At 40.3% G+C, this 23,110-nt stretch overlaps 1 protein-coding gene across 6 annotated transcripts in view; it reads right to left on the minus strand.

The window, feature by feature from the left end:
• Nucleotides 1–10,383: 10,383 nt before the first annotated feature.
• Nucleotides 10,384–23,110, minus strand: part of TANK (TRAF family member associated NFKB activator) — a 1,995,915-nt gene continuing 1,983,188 nt past the window's right edge. For all 6 annotated transcript variants that reach the window (XM_044074789.1, XM_044074784.1, XM_044074787.1 and 3 more), the window contains one exon: nt 10,384–12,083. In XM_044074789.1, coding sequence (XP_043930724.1) covers nt 12,021–12,083 — 63 coding nt within the window. In that variant the 3' untranslated portion in view covers nt 10,384–12,020. The remainder of the gene's footprint in view (nt 12,084–23,110) is intronic.

Below are 23,110 nucleotides of genomic sequence, written 5' to 3' on the forward strand. Positions count from 1 at the left end.
AACTGCAGTAGCGATTGGATAATTTATTTGGCTACATGCAGTTGCTCAGCATTCTATGTGGGTCAGACTTCGAGACCACTGAGATTAAGAGTATCTGAACATATTAGTGATATGAGGATAAGGAAGCCCACTAGTGCACTATACAAACACTCCCTAGTACTTTCTACAGCTTCTTTTAGATTCATGGTAAAAGATAAAATTGAGGGCAATAGATTAAATAAAGCAGGATGGCACAATATTCTTGATGCAAAAGACAAGAAGTGGATAATTAAATTGGGTGGACATTTTCCACCAGGTCTTATAATTTATAATTTGACCAATCAGTTTGTCTTATGTGGTTGATGTCATGCATAAAAGGAAATTGTTTTTTTGTACTTCTTTAATACTGTGGAAGCCTATGTAACTATATTAGCCAAAACCAGTCTATTTTTTCCTTTGCTGACATGCATTAAATACTGAAATTTGTTCAGAGTCACAGTTTGTGGGCTTACTTTGCTGTTTTTCTAACTGGAATTCAAGCCGTGCAATTGCCGTATGTGCAAGGGCTGTTTTTTACAGTCTTATTCTGATCAAATTATTGGCATGTCTGGTGGAACTCCTCTAGGTTTTAGGAGCCACAGCAGAAGCATATTACTTTCTCACAACAGACAGAGCTTTAGTAGGCGTCCATGGGTCTTTGGCAACATATCTTTCTCAGTTTGGATTTGTCAAGTGCCGGTCATACTTACTTAACCTGGGGGACTTTTTTTGAAAAGGTCAGCAAGCAAAATGGTACACACTGCATACCTTGACCTAGTCGAAGCTTTTGATATATTTCCCCACTCAGGGAAAGCACAAAGGCTAAATAAACTGAGAATAAACCCCTCTGTCACCCACTATATTGCCAAATGTCTCACAGACAGGAAGCAGGAAATCAAAACAGAGGAAGTTACCTTCACAAAGAGACCTGTCACAGGTGGTATCCTGCAGGATTCCATCTACTTTTCTGAAGTAAAAGCCAAATGAAAGGGCTCTGGCTGACTAAGTTCACAGATGACTGCGAGCTAGGTGCAGTAACTGAATCCTCAAATGATGTAGCCATCCTGCAGCAAGGTTTGTACCAAATAAATTAACAGGTGCAAAAATCATGGACAAACTAAATGCCAAAAAATGCATTACTGTATCCTTTAGGACGTCATTTACCCCAGGGAACTACCACATTGACAATATGCCTCTAAGAATTGATCCAGTTGTTCGTGGTTTGGGAACTTATGTGGACAGTGACCTAACTTTTGACCAACATGTGTTCATTGTCAAAAGGAAGTTCTTATTGTGAAACGTATAAACAAAGGGACTGCATCTAGATTTAGGGATGTCACTGTCCCTTTTTACTCAGGAGTTTCAGGCAGGAGTTTGAGTTGGATGTGGCAGAGTTAAAGATGTTAAGACTTGCGCTGGGTGTGACGAGGTTGGACAGGAATTAGGAATAAGTATATTAGAGGATCAGCCCAGGTTGGAAGGTTTGAAGACAAAGCCAGAGAAGCAAGATTACGTTGGTTTGGACATATGCTGAGGAGGGATGCTGAGTATATTGGGAAAAAGATGCTAAGGATGAAGCTACCAGGTAACAGGAAAAGAGGAAGGCCTAAGATAAGGTTTATGGATGTGGTGAGAGAGGACATGCAGGAGGCTGGTGTGACAGAGCAAGATGCAGAGGACAGGAAGAAATGGAAACAGATGATCAGCTGTGGCGACCCCTAATGGAAACAGCAGAAACAAGATGATGATTGTCCCCTTTTACTCAGTCCTCATTAGGCCAATCATTGAGTATAATGCCCCTCTTCGGCATCTATCTGTCCAGACACATGCAACAACTGGAACACCCACAGAGATACCTTACTAAAAAGATACAGGTCTAAACAACTTGTCCTACATGGACTGACTCAAAGCCCTGTCACTATACTTGGTGTCATACCTCTCAACCTTTTACTGCAAAAAAATCTAGACAAAGCCTGGCAAAATGGGGGGACAAAGGCCCAAAAATAGGGGCATATATTAAATATTGCTCTTATAAACTTAGAAAGTTGCTAGAGTAACAGGTTATGTTTCAATATACATTTCTGAAGTATTTGAAGTCTGAAACTGAAATGTATATAATTATTTACTGACTTCAGTCCTCAGATCATGCCAGTGATTTGCCAGAAAACCACAAATTGTATGGGGAACAGACCAAAAATATGAGCCAAAAATCTGAACAGTTGAGGGGTATGCTCAGTATCCTACAGACTGCTAAGAGGTGATCTGTTTCTTCCATACAAGGTATCCTCCCACCCAATATTAATGGATTTACTGCATATTAGCAAGTTTAATAACATCAGAAATACCCAGTCTAGGGATCTAAACATCTTTTGCAACATCAACAGAAAGTTTTGGAGGGAAAGGTATATCACAGAGGAAACCACTGCTCTGGAACAGACTCCCCATCCACATTAAACAAATCTCATCCCTGTGCCTATTCAAATACATCTTGGATCTTTGCATGGGAAATAGAAGATTTACCCCAAAACTGCACCCTGTACTACTAATGGACACAGGCAACTCATAAATGATTTATCCCATGCATGGGTCCCCTTAAATTATCTATGGTATGACCCCAGTTAATTAGATATTACTCCAATGATGATATCAACAATGAGATAAGTTAAGGCTAATGTTTAATAAAATGGAATAGGTTAATTTGAGAACAAAAAGGAAAATTGGCTAGGTTTGAAATGGCCTGCAAGGGCAGGTAACCTAGCACTTACCTATGAACCTGTATTAAGTACTGGGGTTGAAAAGAGACTACTCCTCTAAAAGATGCATGCATAGACTTTAAGTACCTCATGCATGAAAGGTGAATGCAGCCAAAGCATCCAACATGGATAGATTCCCACTGGCAGGTCATGTGACATTAGCCTATAAAAGGTTAGTATGGAGTCAGTCAGATGATTCTTTCCTTCTGTATTGTCCTGTGAGTCTGGGTGTCAGAAAATCCAATTTGGAAGCTAGGATGTGAATAAAGTGTAGAACTGACCTATATGAGGTATATAGCTGGGGGTGTAAGTACAAACTCCTTCTACTGTAATTGTCAAGGGTAAAGCATTCCATGTCAGTGAGAGATTATTAGGATGCTGTGAAATGTTTGTTTTCTGCTGAATGGAAGAAATGACACATCACAGCACTATGACACTTTGTGCCCTTACCAGTAGGGTGCACTGGGAGGGCAGGCACACAGGACTGAAACACAGGCAAATGGTCAGGTGTGGGAAATGTAATGGTGGGGCCAGCAGAAAGGAATCTTACATCATGAGAAAGCCTGAACGTATAGTTATATACGTTAAAACTCATATCAGAGAACTACTGCCTATGTGAATCTTGATCTATCTGTTGCAATTATCACCTTTCATAAAAGACAATCATAAAAGCAATGGGACACAATTTAATATTACAAGGTGGATGGCTCAGGGAAGACATGAGCTATTATTTCACAGAAAGGATGATATACCTAATTGAAATATCCTACCTGAAAGTAAGGATGTTTAGAAATGATAATGGGATTAAAGAGTGCAAGGAGCAAGCAATGAAACAGTTTGCATGTGGGATAGTGTAGAAAAAAGAAACATTTTGGTTAAAGGACAACAGTACTCAACAACTATAAAAATATGTTTTTATTACATTAGTGATGTAATATTCATGCATTGCTCTACGTGGTTTGTGATTTTTCTAATTTGCTATACCTCAAAACAGCTCAAATGCTGATTTATTTGTTTTTAGCCAAGCTTTCAATATCCCTGATTGCACCATGTATCCGCATAAGATTACACTACAGAGTTTAACGATTTTCTGAGGTAATGCCTAATCTATTCACTTGTTTACTTACTGTGTGAGTGCACTGACTTCCTGTTTTCTCTGGCTGCATCTACCACCATAGGCATATGTTTTTTTTTCACCGATTCCCTCTGTTTCCATTTGTTGCCGTCTTGCTGAAGGACTTTTTTCAAGTATATCTGAATATCAAGTTTGACAAAGTTTCTGCTGCAGTTGCTTTTGCTTAAGGTTAATGACTATAGTTCTAAGCCATATATTTTAGTAGATATGTGGAAAAGATCATCTGTGACTGACAGCTTACATTTAGACTGACTTTGAAGTCTGAACCTAAGTTTAAAACTCTTGGTGCATAAGGTAGTTTATTACTACCACAGTCACAGACTGAAATGATTTTGCAGTCTTAAAGCAGCAAATAAATTAGATGTAGCTAGTCTTCACCTGTTCAGTGACTTGGCTAGGGAAAATAATGATCTAAATGTTGTAACAGATTGCATGGCAAATACGAAAAATAAAAGAAATTGAAATTCCACAGAATGCTGAAGTGGTGAACTGAAGGAAGCAGATGTGGGCTGGATAAAGAAGGAGAGTTCTTTAAATCATACTATCTTTGTCTGCAGCATTGTTGGAGTTGGACAAAAAGAAGGTAAAATCACACATGTAATCCATTTCATCATGGGACCTCTCACTGAGAAACTCTTAACTGAGTTTCTCTAATCAAGTGTTCCACTCATCAATCTAATAAACTTGTCAAGTCCAGTTTTATTGAGCATTTTCAAGGACAAAGGGGAAACAGTTCCCTATGTAGAGTTCAGAAATGTCTATATATGGATTAAATTTGCCCATTTCTCCATGGCAGTGTAATATTGGCCACAGTATATATAAGTAGAAGGAGGTTCTGCTGTACAAAGTCCACCCACATGTGGGTGCCGACAGGGCATATGCTTATTTTTTTTTAATTTTTAGCTACACATCAACTATTTTCAATAAGCTGAGATGTGGTTTCTCAAATTATTTTCTGGTTGACAAGTTGTTCCTCTCAATGGGCTGAGCTCAGTGAGGTGGTGCAAAACAAGTATGCCACCACTATTACGGACCAGAACTGAAAAATCATTCCATGATGATAAAAAGTGACATTTGCTTGAAGTTATTCTACAATGAATATGTAACTTTTCTGTAGGTAGTAAACTGGGATGAGTTGGTAGGCCAAATGGGCTGCAATGTCTATCAGTTGGCAGAGAGGTTTAAGGCAGTGACCTGTACTTCCTGTGATACAGGGTTTGAGTCCCTCAGCCCTCATCTGCCTAATATGCGACTTGAGCACATCACTTAACAAGACATTTCTCCTGGCTTGCCCCTGAAAACAGATCATGTCCAGTGGGCCTACTTAGTTATCAAATAGGTATTACTACTATCCGCCCTCAAATAATGTTTGCATGACTGGGCTAAATCAGTTGACACCAGCTTAAAATCAGTTGCTTTAAATCAATGGCTAATGGGAAAATGACTTGGAGGCTATGACAGAAAAGTTATTATAAAACCATGTCCTAAGCCATCAAACAAAACAGGCAATGTTCTCTCAGGCAAAAAAAATGACAGCTGATGTCAGCTGCAAATATAACATGACCTTCGGGCTCATGTTTGGGGGGGGGCTTAAAGGTGTGTCTTTACTGCACTGCTTTAAAGTCACGCAACCAAGCAGAGATAGCATGAATGATTTTTCTCAAAAGAGAGAGAGCCAATGAGATTGTCCGACTACTGGCAAGTAACGGACTTTGAGAAGGATGTAGATCTTAAGAGTCTTAGGCTTGGACTTCCTTTTCACTATATTTGGAGCATCTTCCATCATGTGATGCCTTTTTACTTTAAGTGTGCTCTGAACCCAGCTCCACATGGTAGTGGGTAGCTGGGAATACCTAACATCATTAAGTGACTTGGGCAACATTACCTAAGGCAGTGCAAGGCATTGTACTGTGATCCAAAGCAAAACACGTACTGATGGCAATGGCCCAACTTTGAGGTCAGGTGACCACATATTACTTAGGTTGGGTGAGCCTGGGCCCAGGCCTAATAGGTTCATAGGTAGGTACTAGGCTATTGGCTCAAGGGTCTCAGTAAGCCTAGCCAACAAGGTTCCCTGACTTACGCCACCCAAGAAAGTTATTTTCCTGTGCCCCTGTCGAGCACAGCCACCAAAGTGATCCCTGGGGTGTATTTCCTATTTCCCATCCACTTATCAAGATTTTTCTTGAAGAATGCTAATGAGGAACTTTGCTTGACATAAATGGGTAGCTTGTTCCAGAGTATGGGAAGTCTCTGGGACAGGAATCTAGCCCTCCAGCATGTCCTGTTTATTGTGGTGACAAGGTTTAGGTCCCTAGAGCGTGTAGCTTGGAGGAATTGGGATTTCTTTAGGTGTAGCATGTCAAACAGCTCTGGGTTTGACATAGCTTTATATGTTAGGCAGAGATCACTTCAGAGTAGGCGATATGCTATGGAGTAAAGCTGGAGTTTTTTGAGATGGTCAGTGTAGGGCATTTGTTTGAGGCCAGTAATAATCTTTGTGTGGTACTTCTGTGGCCTTTCCAGCTGCTGCAGATGTCTTGTGAGGTACATTCCAAAAGGGGCATTGTACTCTATAATGGGTCTAAATGTCGCATAGAGGGGAACAATGACCTCTTTTTTCCTAGATGACAACCCTTTTGTGATGAGGTGTGCCACGGAGAAGGATTTCCTGACTACTGTGGTGATGTGATTATCAAAGGAGAGACTACTGTCCACCTGGGTCCCCAGGTCACTTATCACACATTCGGTGTTAAGTAGACTGCCGCCTATGTGGCAGTTCATGGGTACATTGTTTTTACCAAAGGGGATGACAATGCACTTTTTGGCACTGAGCTTGAGGCCATGGCTCTGACACCAGGCATCTGTCTCAGTGAGGCTCTTCTGTAGGATGTCCACATCATTTGGGGACTCAACTATGGCTCCTAGTTTGCAGTCATCTGCGAACTTTGTTAGCCAAAGACCTTCTGTGTTAGCCTGTACTTCAGAGAAGTAGATACCAAACACGAGAGGTCCCAGGACTGAATCCTGTGGTACTCCACTTGTCACTGATTTGAAGTCAGATTTGGAGTCTGAAACTTTTACAATGTGGGTTCTGTCAGTGAGCCAATTAGCAAACCATCCTGTGATGTAGGGATTTATACCTAGTTTAGTGAGTTTAGCTGTAATTCCAGAATGGGGGATGGTGTCAAAAGCCTTGGCAAGGTCAAGATAGGCTGTGTGAACAACCTTACCCTCATCTACAGCTTTGGTGACTGCCTCAAAGAAGTCGATCAGGTTCAGGAGGCATGATCTGCCTTTCACAAACACAAACTGGGTGGAGTCCAGAGATTGGAGGTTACCAATGTCTTTGTTTATGAGTTCCATGATGATACGTACCATGGCCTTACAGACCAGGCTTGTCAGGCTAACAGGGTGAGAGTTCCTGGGATCAGTGGTGGCTCACCCTTTGTGGAGTGGGATAACTGTTGCTGTGCACCATTCAGTGGGCACAGAGCCTGATGTGCACTATGACAGAATATGGTGCTTAGGTCGGGAGCCAGTTCATTCTGAAGTTCATGTAAAACGCAGCCTGGGATGTTGTCCGGTCCCATGGATGCTGTGTTTTTGGCTTTAAAGAGTGTGGCTTTTACCTGCAAATTATGATTACAGGGACTCTGCATTCTTCCTGTATAGACATGGGCCCTTTAGGGGGTGAGAGGGGGGTAAAGTTAGCACTGAACCTATCTGCCAGGATGTTGGCAATACCAGTTGGTTCTGTAATTTTCATGCCATTGTGCTGTAACTCAGAGCGGATCTGGGTGTTGCCATTGAGATTCTTGACATAGCTATAGAATGCTTTGTGGTTGTCCCTAAAATCAGTGGTGATTTTGTTTACATAGCTAGCTTTGGAGGATCTTATAAGGGATCTCAGCTTCTTACTGAGGCTGACCAGGGAACTCCTCCACCCATGGGATTTTACTCTCTTTTACAACAGTTTCTTCCTTCTGTTGTAGAGTTTGTTTATGGCAGGGGACCACTAGATTGGCATCTTTTTTTTGGAGGATAGTGTCTTGGTTCTGTTTGGGATAGCCTGATCCATGCACTTGTGTAAGTGCTTATAGAGTGCATCTGTGTAGGATTCAGCAATTGTAACTGTATTGTCCATCTTCATGGGCGTCTTGAAGTTCGCCACTTCTGTCTTAAGAAGCATGAAGTTGGCTTTGGAGAAATTTTTTACCATAATTTCCTTAATGGGGGGTGGGGGCAGGATGTGGATATCTAGGGTGATTAGCTTATGGTCAGATCTGACCAATGGTCACTCATGTTGGTAATGACTAGGTCTAGGATATTGTTGCCCCTGGTGGGGGTGTGGATAAGTTGATCCAGGGCATTGGAATTTATGAATTCCAGAAAGCGTTGAGCGAAGGAGTTGGTACATGAGTAGTTTTCTCAGTTAATGCTGGGGTAGCTGAAATCACCCATTATTAGGGTTTTTGGTTGAACCCTAACATTTTCCAGTATATCAAGAAAAGAGGAGTGGGAATCCCGGGGCATGGTGGGCAATCTGTAGCAAGCTACAATTTGGATTGCAGTTTTACCTTGAGTTAGCTGCACTTGGATAACCTCGGATGCATTACACTGAGCAACTAGCCTGGAGGTGTGGATATCTTTAATGAATATGGACACACCTCCACCTTTGGTGTTCCGGTCCAGGTTAGATGGCCAAAAAGTGTGGTATGAGTTATAGCCTGGTAATGCAGGGTTGTCTCTGGAGCCTTGAACCAAGTCTCAATCAATGCATGGATATCGATGTTCTCCATTTTAAGGAGTGCCTGGAGGGAGTGCATTTTGAGGTTTAGATTTCTAGCTTTGAGTAGCATTACCCTCAGTTTTTGCTTGCCTGTTCCTGTTACAGTGGTGAATTTGTCATTTGAACCTTGCCTAACAAAGGCACTATAGGGGTAGCAAGAGCCTTAGCCAGTATCTGGAATCTCAGGGGTGACAGGTGCAGGCCATCTCTGGCAAAGCATTGAGGTCTGTCAACCATGTCGTCCCAGACAGACAGATACTGGATCCCCTTAGAATGACACCAGAAGCTTAGCCAATTGTTGAAGTCAATCATTTTGTCCTTGTACTGCGGTATCATTCTGGATGATGGCAGGATGCTACTCAGGGCTAGGGTCATACCTGCCTGGGTTACAAGATCGGAGAGCTCTTCCATGTCTATTTTCATGTAGTCCAGGGAGGTACATCTCAGGTCATTCACACCAATGTGGACAATGACAGAGTCATATTTGTACTTGTTGTGGAGTAACCTGAGTGCGTGGGTTATGTGGTGGATCCTGGCACCCGACAGGCAGCTGACAGTAACCTTCTCCTTGTTTAGCCTGGTGAGTGGGACATCAGTGTGCCTGACTATAGAGTCTCCTATGACTAGTGTCTCGGGTACGTTGTTTTGCCTTATGGGCTTTGGTTGAGTGGCACACTGAGTTTGTGGGCTATGTGTTATTTGAGTTGTGTTGGGGGGTGGAGGTTGCTTGTGTTTCTGCTTTGGAGGTCTCTGTTGCTTGAGCAGATTATTATTGAGAGCCTCCGCGAATGTTTTTGTGTTTCCATCTGTGGATTTTGGTGGTGTAGGTTTAGTGGGGCTATGTGATGAGTGTGGTGTGGTGCAAGTGTTTACCTTCTCCTCTTGACTGTCAAGTTCAGTCTTGGTTAGAGACAGCTTTACCTTCAGTTTGGCTAGATAAGTGCATCTCTCAAGGTTGTGGTGTTGGGTGGTAGGATGAGTGGGTTGTCTGTGTACATGAGGCAATTGCTACATTGCCCCGAGATGCCCAGATTCATCAGATAGACAGGAGAGAACACTGGGAGCTGACCCTTGGACATGCCTGAATAAAAAAACTACTTTCCTCTAGACAAAGTAAGTAAACAGAGCTCCTGATTAACACTATTCAAGAAAAATCTTGATGATTGGATGGGTAATAGGAAATTCACCCCAGGTATCACTTCTGTGGTTCTGCTTGACAGGGGCACAGGAAAATAATTTTCTTGGGTGGCGAACGCCAGGGTACCTTTTTGGCTAGGCTTGTATCGGCCCTAGGGCCCATAGCCTAGTACCTACCTATGAACAAGTGACTACAAGAGCTGTTTTTCTCTAAGCAAGTGAGGAAAGTACATACAAAAACTGTTTTCCTCTAGGTAAAGAGGAAGGTTGAGTGCAGTAGTAATTTGTAGCTTATTTAGTGCTAACAAAAAGTTCTGAACAAGTGCTGAGCATGAATAAGCAAACTGAAGTGCTAAAACTAAGAATCTGTACCTGGATCTTGTGGTAGATAGGCTACCTAGTGCTTATCACTCCCACTGATAAGCTAGAATGCTTTCCTCCAACACAGAAAGGCTTGGGGGGGGGGGGCTCAGAAGCTTACAAACAATCCTGGATACAGCAAATCTGTATCTGGACTAGACTAGTTACAGGAAAGGTGGGAAACGAGTGCAAACGCGGGCTTTTAAACCAGAAAGTTGAAAGAGATGGAAAAACTGCCCAAACGGCCAATAAACTACAATTCTTTTATCAGAGAATATAGCAAGTCCACAATTGCTAGGAGGTCCAGTGAGAGCTGTAATAGTCAATATGTTCTATAACCCAGTCTCAGAGGTTTGCAGGACATTTGGGAAGTTGGGAAAAAGTTCTGCTGGATTTGGGTACTGAGAGTTTTAACTTCTATATTGTATGTACAGATTTCCCATTAGGGACACACTTCAAAAATGTTGTCATGAAATGATTGATTACTAAGCTGGCTGGCTTCTTCCAAAGACCAGTCAGTAGAAGAGAATGTATGCCTTAATAAAACTCACATGTGTTGCATGCATGGTGCAAAAGGAGTTTCTACCATATTGTGAGAGTCCATATGCAAAACAGACAAATATTTCCCCACTAACTGTAATTTAGTCATCTAGAGCACTTTACACAATGCTGGAATCACATTCTTGACATCTATATTGTTTTGTTCAACTAGGCTGTACTCTTCAGTGTATATTCACCGAACTTAGACAATAAATTGCATATCTTCCAATACTACAAACTCATAAATTAGGTTTAATGCTAATAAATACTGTGATGTACCCTACAAGTGGAAGTGTTACGTGTAATCGGGAAGCTTGCAAGGTTGTTTGTTCTCATGCTACCTGTATATTACTTAAAAATGACATGAAAAGGCAACATGACTGCTTAGCTGAAGTCATTACTCAGGCGTAAGTATATTCTGTATTATATATTTACTAAGCATGAACAGAGAGCATGTTTACTAAAAATAAAAAGAACTACTGATACACAATCAACTAAAAGATGAAATGAATAACATAACTACAAAGATGTTAAGGTTCAGATTAGAGTATATAAAATTTTAAATTATAAATGCTGCACAACATTGCTTTCAGGAAAACACAAAGTATTTACCTGCATAAATTAAAAGTATACATGAAGGGAAAGTCATACAAACTATTTTCCTCAGCTTGCAGCATATTGTTTAACCTATATAGCATACTTTATATCATCAGTTCATGGAAAATACCTGCTGCACAAAACGGAGAATTTCAGACAGATGTGTGCAAGTCCTAAAGAAAGGGGTATTCATATATCTATGTACATACAATATTGTGCCTTTGAGATAAATATCAAGTAAGTAGATTTCTTTAAACACAGGAACATACAAAAGACCGACATCATGACATTAGTGAACTAAAAACTGTAGCAGTTTTGGGTTCTAAAATAACTTATATTGGATAAGTATTATACTTTAAAACATTTAATAAAGTATTGAGAAAAGTAAAGTAAATAAAACATTCCAAACTGTAATGATTAGAAAATGCAGGCTAATATGATTTAGACCAACAGAGGTTATGAAGCCATCTGTTCTTTGCAAATGTATATAAAGGTTTATACAGATCAGTCATAAATACGATAGTCTGTGGTCATGTATTTAAATAAAACATTTTGAGGCAGCAGATTCTGTACAATGTTCAGCAATACCACATTATTAAGAGTGACCATCTGAAAGATGTAAATAGATAAGTTTCAATGCCACGTGCTTCAATAGAGACATTACTGTCCAGTTATCTGGGAGTCTTTTTTATACCCGTATCTCAAACAAGGGTGTAGTTTCATAGTTGATCCTCCAGGATGTTCCAGGAGCCTGAATTAAAAAAAAAAAAACTGTCTGTGATTTATTAATACTACACGGTGAACAGTATACACAATCTGCCATTAGGCCTTTTACCTAAGATGAAATGTAGTTTAAGTGGTTTGTATTTAATTATTTATTTGCTTTCCAAAGGCTGGGACAATACAACCAAATGGCATCTTAAGCTTTTCTGGTAATCACTGGATTCACCAAAAAATACAACAGACAGCAGCTTCCTACTTTCTGGACAAGAATGAAAACAGCTTCAGAAAAGGTCAGATGAATGACACCTCAAGACATGTACAGGTTCTCTACCTTTAGCCAACAATAGTTATGAGGAGTACTGCCCACATATCCAACTAATTGTCTCAGTTTGTGCACTTTAAAAGCCAGGCTCATGAAAAAACATGATTAATAGCAGTTTTTGTTTTTTTCTTTCTTTCTTTTTTTATTTTATTCTTTTATTACTTTTATTTTCCAGTATTCTGCATACTTATATTTAAACACTTTTGAAACTATTTTTTTCATTTTTATCATTTATCCGTTTCTTTTTTTTTTAAAAAACAAGAAACATATTTATTTAATAATCACATATGACATGGAGAATCATTTATTTATATAAATGAAAACAAACCCTATTGACATATTTTTAGTTGCACACATTATAAATCAAACACCACATCATCTTTTGTATTTTTCTCAATGCCTGTAAAAGTATCATGTAGTGGATAAACAAATGAAGCATCCAGAATCTTATGCCTTTTTAACAAAGTGTGAATAGCACCTAAGACCTGTCTTCCAAGTGTATCAACAATATTATAAGTGCACTTTAGTATGTGCAGTCCAATTCAATCAATCAGAGGCCAAAGTCAGCTATTTCTTCACTTTTCCTTTACCTCACTATCAGAAATAGTCTGAATATTCTCTTGTATCTTGTTAAGGATTCAGTTCTGATATGTGATCGCATAAATAACTTTAGTCTTGATTAAAAGATTACAAGAAATAAAAATCTTTTTTTCTGTATCTCTGTTTCCCTTGCTCTCTCTTTCTCAAACAAACAAAAAACTCTCTCTCTCCCTCAAAAAAAAAAAAAGTTTTCTATTGATACCGGCTAGTGTTCAATAAAATCACATCTTAAGTCAGCCTTCAGACATTGTACATTGCAGCATGTCTGCCTTTTGGGGGCAGATATCTATCAAGGTGCTGAGAATTCACCTCAGAAAAGTTTTTTAATTACTGAACAATTCAGGAGTGGTCCTTCTGGTTTCTTTCCAACTGAAAATTTCACGCCTTTTTTTTTTTTTTGTGACAAGTAATTTTGAGTGGGCCAATCAAAATTTGTGAACATGTAATTAATTGTTTCACCAAATGCCAACTTCGTAGCAGGGGATCCAGATGATTATGGAGTTTTTTTACCCACTAAAAAGAAATCGATCCACGGTATATAAAATTTCTAGATTTCATCCATTTCTACAATGGCAGACACAATGCGTGACAACCCATTGAGGACCAGTTACTGAAACAGCCGTCCAGCTCACTATTCTCATCAGAATGTTCTGTGGACACTGCACTTCCTCTGTTACTTATACACATACTAACTCCAAAACCCGGACCATCATGGAGAAAGCACAGTCTTAATTATATACAGATGTCTGTTTCCTTCCATCTGTGGTAACACAGTTTTAAAAACAAATATAATTTTAGATGGCTGAAACTTTTCATAAGACTTAAACAATGAACTGACATTTGTTATGTAGTCTCTTATTTTCATTAAATGAGACAGGAGAATGAGTTCCTATGCTTTTTTCTTTTGCCTTCACCTACCAGTATAAGGTAAATGTGCCAACCACTCTGAATTGTCAGCCCTGAAACAGTCTGAGGATCTTCTAGGCTGTGATTCTGCCATTTCCTGTACCATTTTATAATACTTTATAATAAAATGCCTGATATAAAGCTGATTGTGAGCTTGTTCTTATAGCCCTAAACAACATATGTCAGAATGTCAGTTTTGTTAGCTTGAGGATATACTAAATTATTTTGTGTGGTTAAAATGATGGTGCCTGCATCTGAGTCAACTATTTATAAGTCCTAGGGAGTGCTAAGGTAAGTCATTTCTCTCACTCTTTAGTGACCACCTTGCAAAACCAAAACATGAGAACCACTGAAGATGTAGCCAGCTACTTTCTCAGTGAAACTGAACGTAGATTTCTGTTTTTTTCTTTAGTCACTGCCTCTTTATAACCACTATTTTCCCTTTTTTCACTCATTTTGGTTATTTTAGAGAAGAACAAGATTTACTTTTACATTTCTTTCCTTACAAATAGATTAAAAAAAAAAAAAAGCAAAATTTTGTATAACTTTCTTGCAGAGCATTTTTAATGCCACATTGATGGTTTAAAACGAAAAGTCATGAGATAAGGAAGGAACACAACCAGATCTGAAACATGTTTGCTAACTATGCCATTCACTAAACTGCTACGTGCATTTGTAACGTAAGTACTGCAGACTCAGCACAATCGGTCCCGCTCCCAAAAAAGTGAAGCAATAACATTTTAATTATTAGGTGGCATCTGATACCTCTTCACAAAACTTTAGGATACCCAAGTTTAGAGTCATGGCGATCTCAGAGAGGTGTGCATTTACCTTTTGTTATTGCGGCCATATATGGCATGTTAAGGAGCTACAGTGTTGCAGGCTTGACAGTGAACCTGTAAGCTGGAAGAGAAGAGAAGCCTAATACTTGCTCCACAAAATACTTTTATTCTAGGGTTAGTCATTCGAGTAAGCCTAATTTAATTACCCTAGTGGGAGAAAAACATTTAAGACATGACACAAAGCAGTTCTAAAATATTCTAAGACTTCTTCCAAATTATGGAAAGTAAAAGTAATTCAGTCTATATTAACCACATCATTCCCAAAGACAGCAGATAAAAAAAGTAAAATTTGTATATGAAATTCAGATACTTAAGCATACATATGTGACACAAAATAGATACAAACTTATTATCTAGTTCCATCAAAAGCAAAATAAATAACTAAATATACTCATAAGTAAATAACTCGCATACTTTTTCTGTAGTTTTTATCTGTAAGTTCATAAAGAAGCACAAGGTGCACCTAGATTATCCTAGCCGACAGTGAAAATGCTGTGTGAAGCTATCAGGTGAACAGTCTTATGTCAAAGTAAAACAAAATGTTATATATTGTCTTTTAGTCAGACATTAAACAGACTAAAATGTCTACTATGTACCAAATACATTTAGGGTTTTTATGGATGGACCAGCAATCCACCCAACTAGCACAGTATTTGCTGAATAAAGAAACGTTTTTCAGGTGAAAACAGTGCCACCCCACACCCCAAGCACAGTAGATTTCATCTTCATACGTAAACGTTACAACTTGTTATTCACACTTGAGAAACACAAGGAAGATTCCAGAAATGCGTTATGCTCACCACGCTCTTCACTTTGAACCCTCTGCACAATATTTCTAAACCCAAAGAAAACAAGTGGTTAAATGTCTATCAGACCCTTATAGTGGTTATCTAAGTTCTTCCTCCATTTGTTTTTATTTTATTTATCCATTATTACAAATGTAAAAATACATACTTTACACCTTTTCTACTGCACTATTTCCCCTCTGCCTTTGTAATCCCTATCTTGAACACTTACTGTCCATGAAAAGGAAATCTCCTCTCAATGCAGGAATGCCCTATACCTGCTTTAAATACCATAAACTACCACCCTAGTGGCTCTTCCCTCTTTAAAATTTTCCTAACTTCCTCTGCCCATGAAACACTTAACCTCACACTTCTATCTCAAATGTGCTTCTCCTTCCCTCCCTCTCTACTCATCATCTCCCTCCTCTTCTATCCCCTACTGACACTACTGGTGACTCCTGGCACCTCCCTCCTCTCCTATCCCCTACTCACACTACCGGTGACTCCTGGAACCACCCTCCTCTCCTATCCCCTACTGACACTACTGGTGACTCCATCACGCCCCTCCCCTCCTATCTCCTACTGACACTACCAGTGACTCCATCACACCCTCCTCTCCTATTGACACTAACAGTGACTCCTGGCACCACCCTTCTCTCCTATCCCCTACTGGTACTACCGGTGAGTCCATCACCTCCCTACTCTCCAATCCTGTACTGACACTACCAGTGACTGCTGGCACCACCCTCCTCTCCTATCCCCTACTCACACTACCCGTTACTCCTGGCACCTCCCTCCTCTCCTGTCCCCTACTGATACTACCGGTGACTTCTGGCACCTTCCTCCTCTCCTGTCCCCTACTGATACTACCGGTGACTCCTGGCACCTCCCTCTTCTCCTGTCCCCTACTGATACTACCGGTGACTCCTGGCACCTCCCTCCTCTCCTATCCCCTACTGACATTACCGGTGACTCCATCACCTCACTCCTCTCCTATCCCCTACTGACACTACTGGTGACTCCATCACCTCCCTCCTCTCCTATCTCCTACTGAGAATACTGGTGACTCCTGGAACCTCCTCCCACTCCTATCCCCTACTCACACTACCGGTGACTCCTGGCACCTCCCTCCTCTCCTACCGATACTACTGGTCACACCTGGCATCTCCCTGCTCTCCTGTCCCCAACTGACACTACCATGACTCCCGGAGCCTCCCTCCTCTCTTATCCCCTACAGACACTATTGGTGACTCCTGGCACTTCCCTCCTCTCTTATCCCCTACTGACACAACTGGCGACTCCTGGCACCTCCCTCCTCTCCTATCCCCTAGAGACACTACCGGTGACTCCTGGAACCTCTCTCATCCCCTATCCCCTACTGACACTACTGGTGACTCCTGGCACCACCCTCCTTCTCCTATCCCCTACTGACACTACAGGTGACTCCATCACCTCCCTTCTATCCTATCCCCTACTGACACTACCGGTGACTTGTGGCACCTCCCTACTCTCCTATCCCCTACTGACACTACCAGTGACTCCTGGCACCTCTCTCCTCTCGTATCCCCTACTGACACTACTGGTGACTCGTGGCACCTCCCTCCTCTCTTATCCCCTACTGACACAACTGGCGACTCCTGGCACCTCCCTCCTCCCCTATCCCCTACTGACACTACTAGTGACTCCATCACCTCCCTCCTTCCCTATCCCCTACTGACACTACTGGTGACCCCTGGCACCACCCTCCTCTCCTATTCCCTACTGATACCATTGGCGACTCCATCACCTCCCTCCCCTTCTATCCCCTACTGACATTACCGGGGACTCATGGCACCTCCCTCCTACCTTATCCCCTACTGACACTACTGGTGACTCCTGGCACCACCCTCCTCTCCTATCCCCTACTGATACCACCGGTGACTCTTTCACCTCCCTCCTCTCCTATCCCCTACTGACACTACCGGTGACTCGTGGCACCTCCCTACTCTCCTATCCCTTACGGACACTACCGGTGACTCCATCACCTCCCTCCTCCCCTATCCCCTACTGACGCGACTCCTGGCACCAACCTCCTCTCCTAACTCCTAGTGACACTACCGGTGACTCCATCACCTCCATCCTCTCTTATCCCCTACTGACACTACCGGTGACTCGTGGCACCTCCCTACTCTCCTATCCCCTACTAGCAATACCAGTGACTCCTGGTACTTCCTGTTCTCCCTGCCAGACCTAACTCATCTTTCATTCTTTCAATATCTCTTTCCCTCTTATCCCTTTTCTCAACCTCACTATTCACTCTGTCTCATAAATTCAGATCCCCAAAATCCCACACTAGCTTTTCACTTACTATCTCTTTATTAAACTAACCATTAAGTAATCTACCTCCACTTTTTGCATTTCTGCTTTATATGCCCATCCCTCTCTCTCTTTCTCTGTGTCCACACAACATACCCATCAGCTTATGAAGACCTGTCTGAAACATTTTTTTGCCAGACTTCCCAAGCCTCTGCCACATCTCATTTACTTCCCAGCATTTTCACCACACATGCAGCTTGCCTGCTCCCCCCTCTGTCCCAGATGTGCAACATGGTGCCTTTATCCTATGCTTCTTCATCTAAAGATTAGTGGGTGTTTCCTCACCAGTGGTGCAGACATTTCAGCGGCATGCCATAAACATGTTCCAACTTTCTACATCTTCTCACAGCTCTTTATCTGTTCATAACATTCTCTTTTTGCCATCCTTTCCCAAGTTCTGACTTACAATGTCCTTCCGCTATCTTTTTGTATCCTTCCCTCCTGTTGTTATAGCCATCGACCCAATGGAGTTATAAAGCGCTTCTCTCCTGTCTGCATGCCTGTTGTATCTTCACTTTTTGCACTCCATTTTAAGAAGTGCTTTTTAACCCCTCATATTTTAATCTGAACACCTTAATCTTCAGTCTAATTTCCTACATAATCTTTGCAAATCTCTTAAATCCCTCAATAACTTCTTACTCCTTAATGTTCTTAAAAAATAGCCATTTCCTTTTCTTTTAGTCTATTCACCAACTATAAGCACTACCCCCCCCCCCCCATGCAGTGCTCTACCATCCTCTCAACAGCGGTGTCTTTACCATAAAATCAGCCTATCGCTATTCATAGTACTTAGTGTTTGCTTCTTTCCTTGACTTGGTTATAACTGCCTTTACCTGCATACTGCCAATTTAATCCAGTTCTACTCTTTCACACCTGGCCCAGCGCATCTTTGGGTCTCCCACAGTCTCACCTGCTTCCTTCCTTGACTTGGTTATTAATTGCCATTACTTGCATACTGCCAGTTTAATGCAGTTCTACTCTTTCTCACCTGGCGCAACACAGCTTTGGGTCTCCCACACTCCCACCTGGTTCCCCACATTGACTGCCACCATAAAGCAATTAAATTCCATCATGCTCCAACATCTTCTTTCTTTGTCTACAATATGCACGTCCTTCCCTTTCCAAGTAAAGCCATATGTCCAGAGATGAAGCTGGGTTTGTGGTGTCCAGTACAGCTTCCTGATCAGACATTCCTTTCTCGACTCAAAAATTGTCCCCTGACACCTTGCTCTCAGGGAGCCTGCCCCATTCACTCCACCTTAGCTACAATTCTGCATCCATCTCCTGTACCCTTCATATTGCCTTATCCTTGGCAATTACTGTAATATACTAATTCACCATATGCTTCATCTGTTAAAAAATCCTCCTCCTCAATAAGCCTTCTCATTCTCCTGCTCCATCTAATTGCCCTAGTATCCAGTTATTCCCTGAATCTTTCCTGCAATGGTTTATACCCTCAGCCTTAAATACTTTGCTCCCTTAATTCAACTTCCACATAGAACAAAACGTAGATGCAGATTAGGCTCCAGGTTAAAAATACATAGACTTTTAATATGGCACAAGCGCTTTTACAACTGCTTCTTCAGGTGCATTATTCAATAAAAATGCATGCCCCTCCTTTAAATAAAGGTAACATCATCACATGATCACAATTAAAAAAGTCATATGATCCAATAGCTAAAATAACTAATTATAAACATTGCGAGTACTTTAATTAAGCATATAAACAAAGCATATAAAAACATATAAGAATGCTCATAAAATGCTACAACTACAATGAAGAGCTTTTCTATAAACTTTGTTTACTAAAGCTTGTTACCCATAAATTCATCTTTGCAAGGGTCTGGACTTTAACTTTAGTCTTAATGGTATATGTTCATTAAGACCATGTCCTGTTATCAGCCCTAAGCGTCACTATCCATTTGGCCTCTAATAATTCTGTCTTATTGCGGACATCCCCTCCCCCCAAGCTCTCAACATTTCTGGCAATTACTAAAAATCTGAACATATGTGTGGGGTTAGTATTCGTGACATGCTTGGCTAGAACATTAAACCTACTCTGTTTACTAATATGGTAAACATGTTCTCGTAGCCTCTCCTTCAGGGTTCTGTCAGTTTTTCCTATATAGAATTTTCTACACTCTATAAACAATGCAACAAATATACAATGTGTTGAGTGTTACAAGTAGCCTGCACTTTAAAACTGTATAGTCTAGGTTGAAGGTACCCTTATGCTACTCTAACAATGTCAAATCCTATATGAACATCATATGGAAACATTGGGGGATACTTACCACTGATAAGGAAATTTCGAGTTTGATAGAAAGTGAACCTAAGTTTCTTCTTAGAAACAAGAAATCATTAAAGAGGCGCTTGTGTGCATCTAGAGAAATAGTTACACCTTTGGGTGAAGTAGGTACGAAGCCATGTGGGAAATGTTTTTATTGCAGTTACATAGATACTAATAACCAGTTTATTCATCCTGATCAGAACCGGCAATACAGTTTTAAAGTGGAGGCTACTTGTAACACTCAAACCATTGTATATTTGGTGCATTGTTTGCAGTGTGTAGAAAATTTTATATAGGAAAAACTGACAGAACCCTGAAGGAGAGGCTACGAGAACATGTAGCATATCCTCCCCTCCCCTCAACAGTAACATACAGTCATGGGCAAACAGGAGATAATGTGATCCATCCCTGTGCCAATCCTTTTATTCATAATTTTCCTATCAATCCAATGTACAAACATCTCTGTAATCAGCAAGAATAGCCCTTGAGGAAGTACACAGCTCTGCCTAGAACCCCTTCCAGCCAAACTGTCCTTGAAATCCACATTAAACACAAGTAATCTCCGTGGTATCCCCAAAGTCTCAAAACAACCCACTAAAGTGTAGTGGGTCTAAAAACAAAACATTGTAAGAAACTTCTCTGTGTGGAAAATTTTCAGTGCATATATTTCTAGTTAATCACTGTATATTAATCAGATCAGACAATAGTAGTAGAAGTAGTGAACGTAAACTCGTCAAGTCAAAAAGTAATAATAGAAATTATACAATGCCTCCTCTAAAACGTGCACGCTGATTGGCCAGCCCAACCAGCGTGCCCGTTGTAAATCCCTCAATATACTAACGGAAAAAGGTCCGGTCGCCCGGACTTTTTCCGTTAGTATAAAACACTGTCTCGCTATGTTAAAAGAGTTTAACATAGCGACAGGTTTAAAAAAGCAACGCAGATCTCCGTTGCTTTTTTTAAAGCTGTCTCGCTATGTTAAACTCCTTTAACATAGCGACACAGTGTGAAAAAAGCAACGGAGATCTTGCGATCTCCGTTGCTTTTTTTTTTTAACCTGTCTCGCTATGTTAAATGAGTTTAACATAGCGAGACAGCTTTAAAATAAGCAACGGAGATCTCCGTTGCTTATTTTAAGGCTGTCTCGCTATGTTAAACCCATTTAACATAGCGAGACAGTAAAAGCTTTAATGGAGATCTTGCGTTCTCCGTTGCTTTTGCCCACAGCTCTGATGTACTGCGTAGGCATGCGCAGTACATCAGAACTGCCGCAGAACACCAGACAGCTGCGGAAGGGCAGCAAAGAGGCATTATACAATGCCATTACTTAAGAAAAGTAATTATTTCTTTTCTTAAATAATGTCATTGTATAGCAATAACCACTTCTGGGTGTGGTTAATCCTGGGTTTACCCACGGTTGTCTTTGTTTGGTCCGGAGGGCGAAGCCCTCGGGACCAAACCACGCCAACCGTGGGTAAATCCAGCATTACCCACACCCTGGCGTGGGTTATTGCTATAATATATAATTCTACAGTATTACTAAGTATTTGAAAGTAATCCAAGCAAGGCAGGCAGTCTGTTTCCAGTCAAAAATCCTTTATTAAGTACACAGACAAGCGATCCAAGTAAAACAAAAATAGAGTAATAATTTCCTCACAAGCTTTCTAAATATATATATACTTTTTATCAGGCATGGGAGTGGTTTATTGTGCTGTAAAACAAAGTGTTATTGGTACACATATTAAATTCACATCCCTTCCCCCATCAGTGTGACATTCGAGCTGGTCCTGCCCTACCTAGTAGCTGTCATAATAATATATAACCCTAATGTACTTAAATGGTACATCTTATTTAACCAAATTATTAAGTCTGTGATTTTATACAAGGCAATATACTACATGGCTGGAAATATATCAACCTTAGTTCATTTTGCGATCAAAAATTATATATAAATATACACATATAGATTTTGCATGTAAAAATCAGTTTCTATTTTCATAACCTATTGTTAACAAAGATCGCTTTCGTCCTTCTAGACTTCTTCAGGTCTGTGTACAAGAACCCTAAAAACCTATATAATTATATAATTAGTTAGTATTGTTATTACCATCATTTTGAATAAAGTGGAAAAAAGAGAACCAGAAAAAAATAAAAAAAAAATATATGTATGATGATGGAAACAAAATATACATTTAAATTTCAAATGATTTAAAATGGTATTTAAAACCAATTTGTAGAAAAATAAATAAATAAATAAATAAAATAACAATCATGTAAACAATGTGGCAATTTTCTAAGTTCCAGTGCACTTTTAATTGAACAGTAGTAGTTTAGTCCAGGCTTTCTAAAAGAGTTCAGCTTTAATTGCCACATGAGTTCCTGTTTCTCCAGAATATTTGGGATGTCTCCTTCAAGATCACCCATGTCTATGTGATCCAGGATCTGGAACTTAAAACCTGTGTGTCTTTTATGAAGAGAAAGGTGTTTGGCTAGTGCATTATTTTTATATCCAGAGCGGATTTCTGACAGATGACATGAAATCCTTCGCTTGAGTTTATTTACAGTCTTGCCCACATAGAATGCATCACATTCATTGCACTGTGCCCTGTAAATTACTTTTTTAGTGTTACAGTCACCCACTGCACTGGTTTTAATGATCTTCTTTAAATAAGGGCAATAAAAACTATCACCTTGCTGTATAAATATACAAAATGTACAATTAGTTTCACATCATTTAGTGCTTTTCTCACATGGCTTTTCTCACATGGTCTAGGTTTAAATTCAACAAAACTTCTAATATTCCTGGCCTTCCTATAAACAAATGATGGGGCTTCACCTAAGATGTTAATCAGAAAAGGGTTTCCTGTGACAATGTCCCATTTTCTTCAATAATATTTTTGATACTCTGATAATCCAAAGTGTATGGCAGGATGCAGCTATTTTTGCATTTGTTAT

This window comes from Protopterus annectens, chromosome 6.part0 (genome assembly GCF_019279795.1).
Source record: "Protopterus annectens isolate FY-2018-M chromosome 6.part0, PAN1.0, whole genome shotgun sequence".
Taxonomy (NCBI): Eukaryota; Metazoa; Chordata; order Ceratodontiformes; family Protopteridae; genus Protopterus; species Protopterus annectens.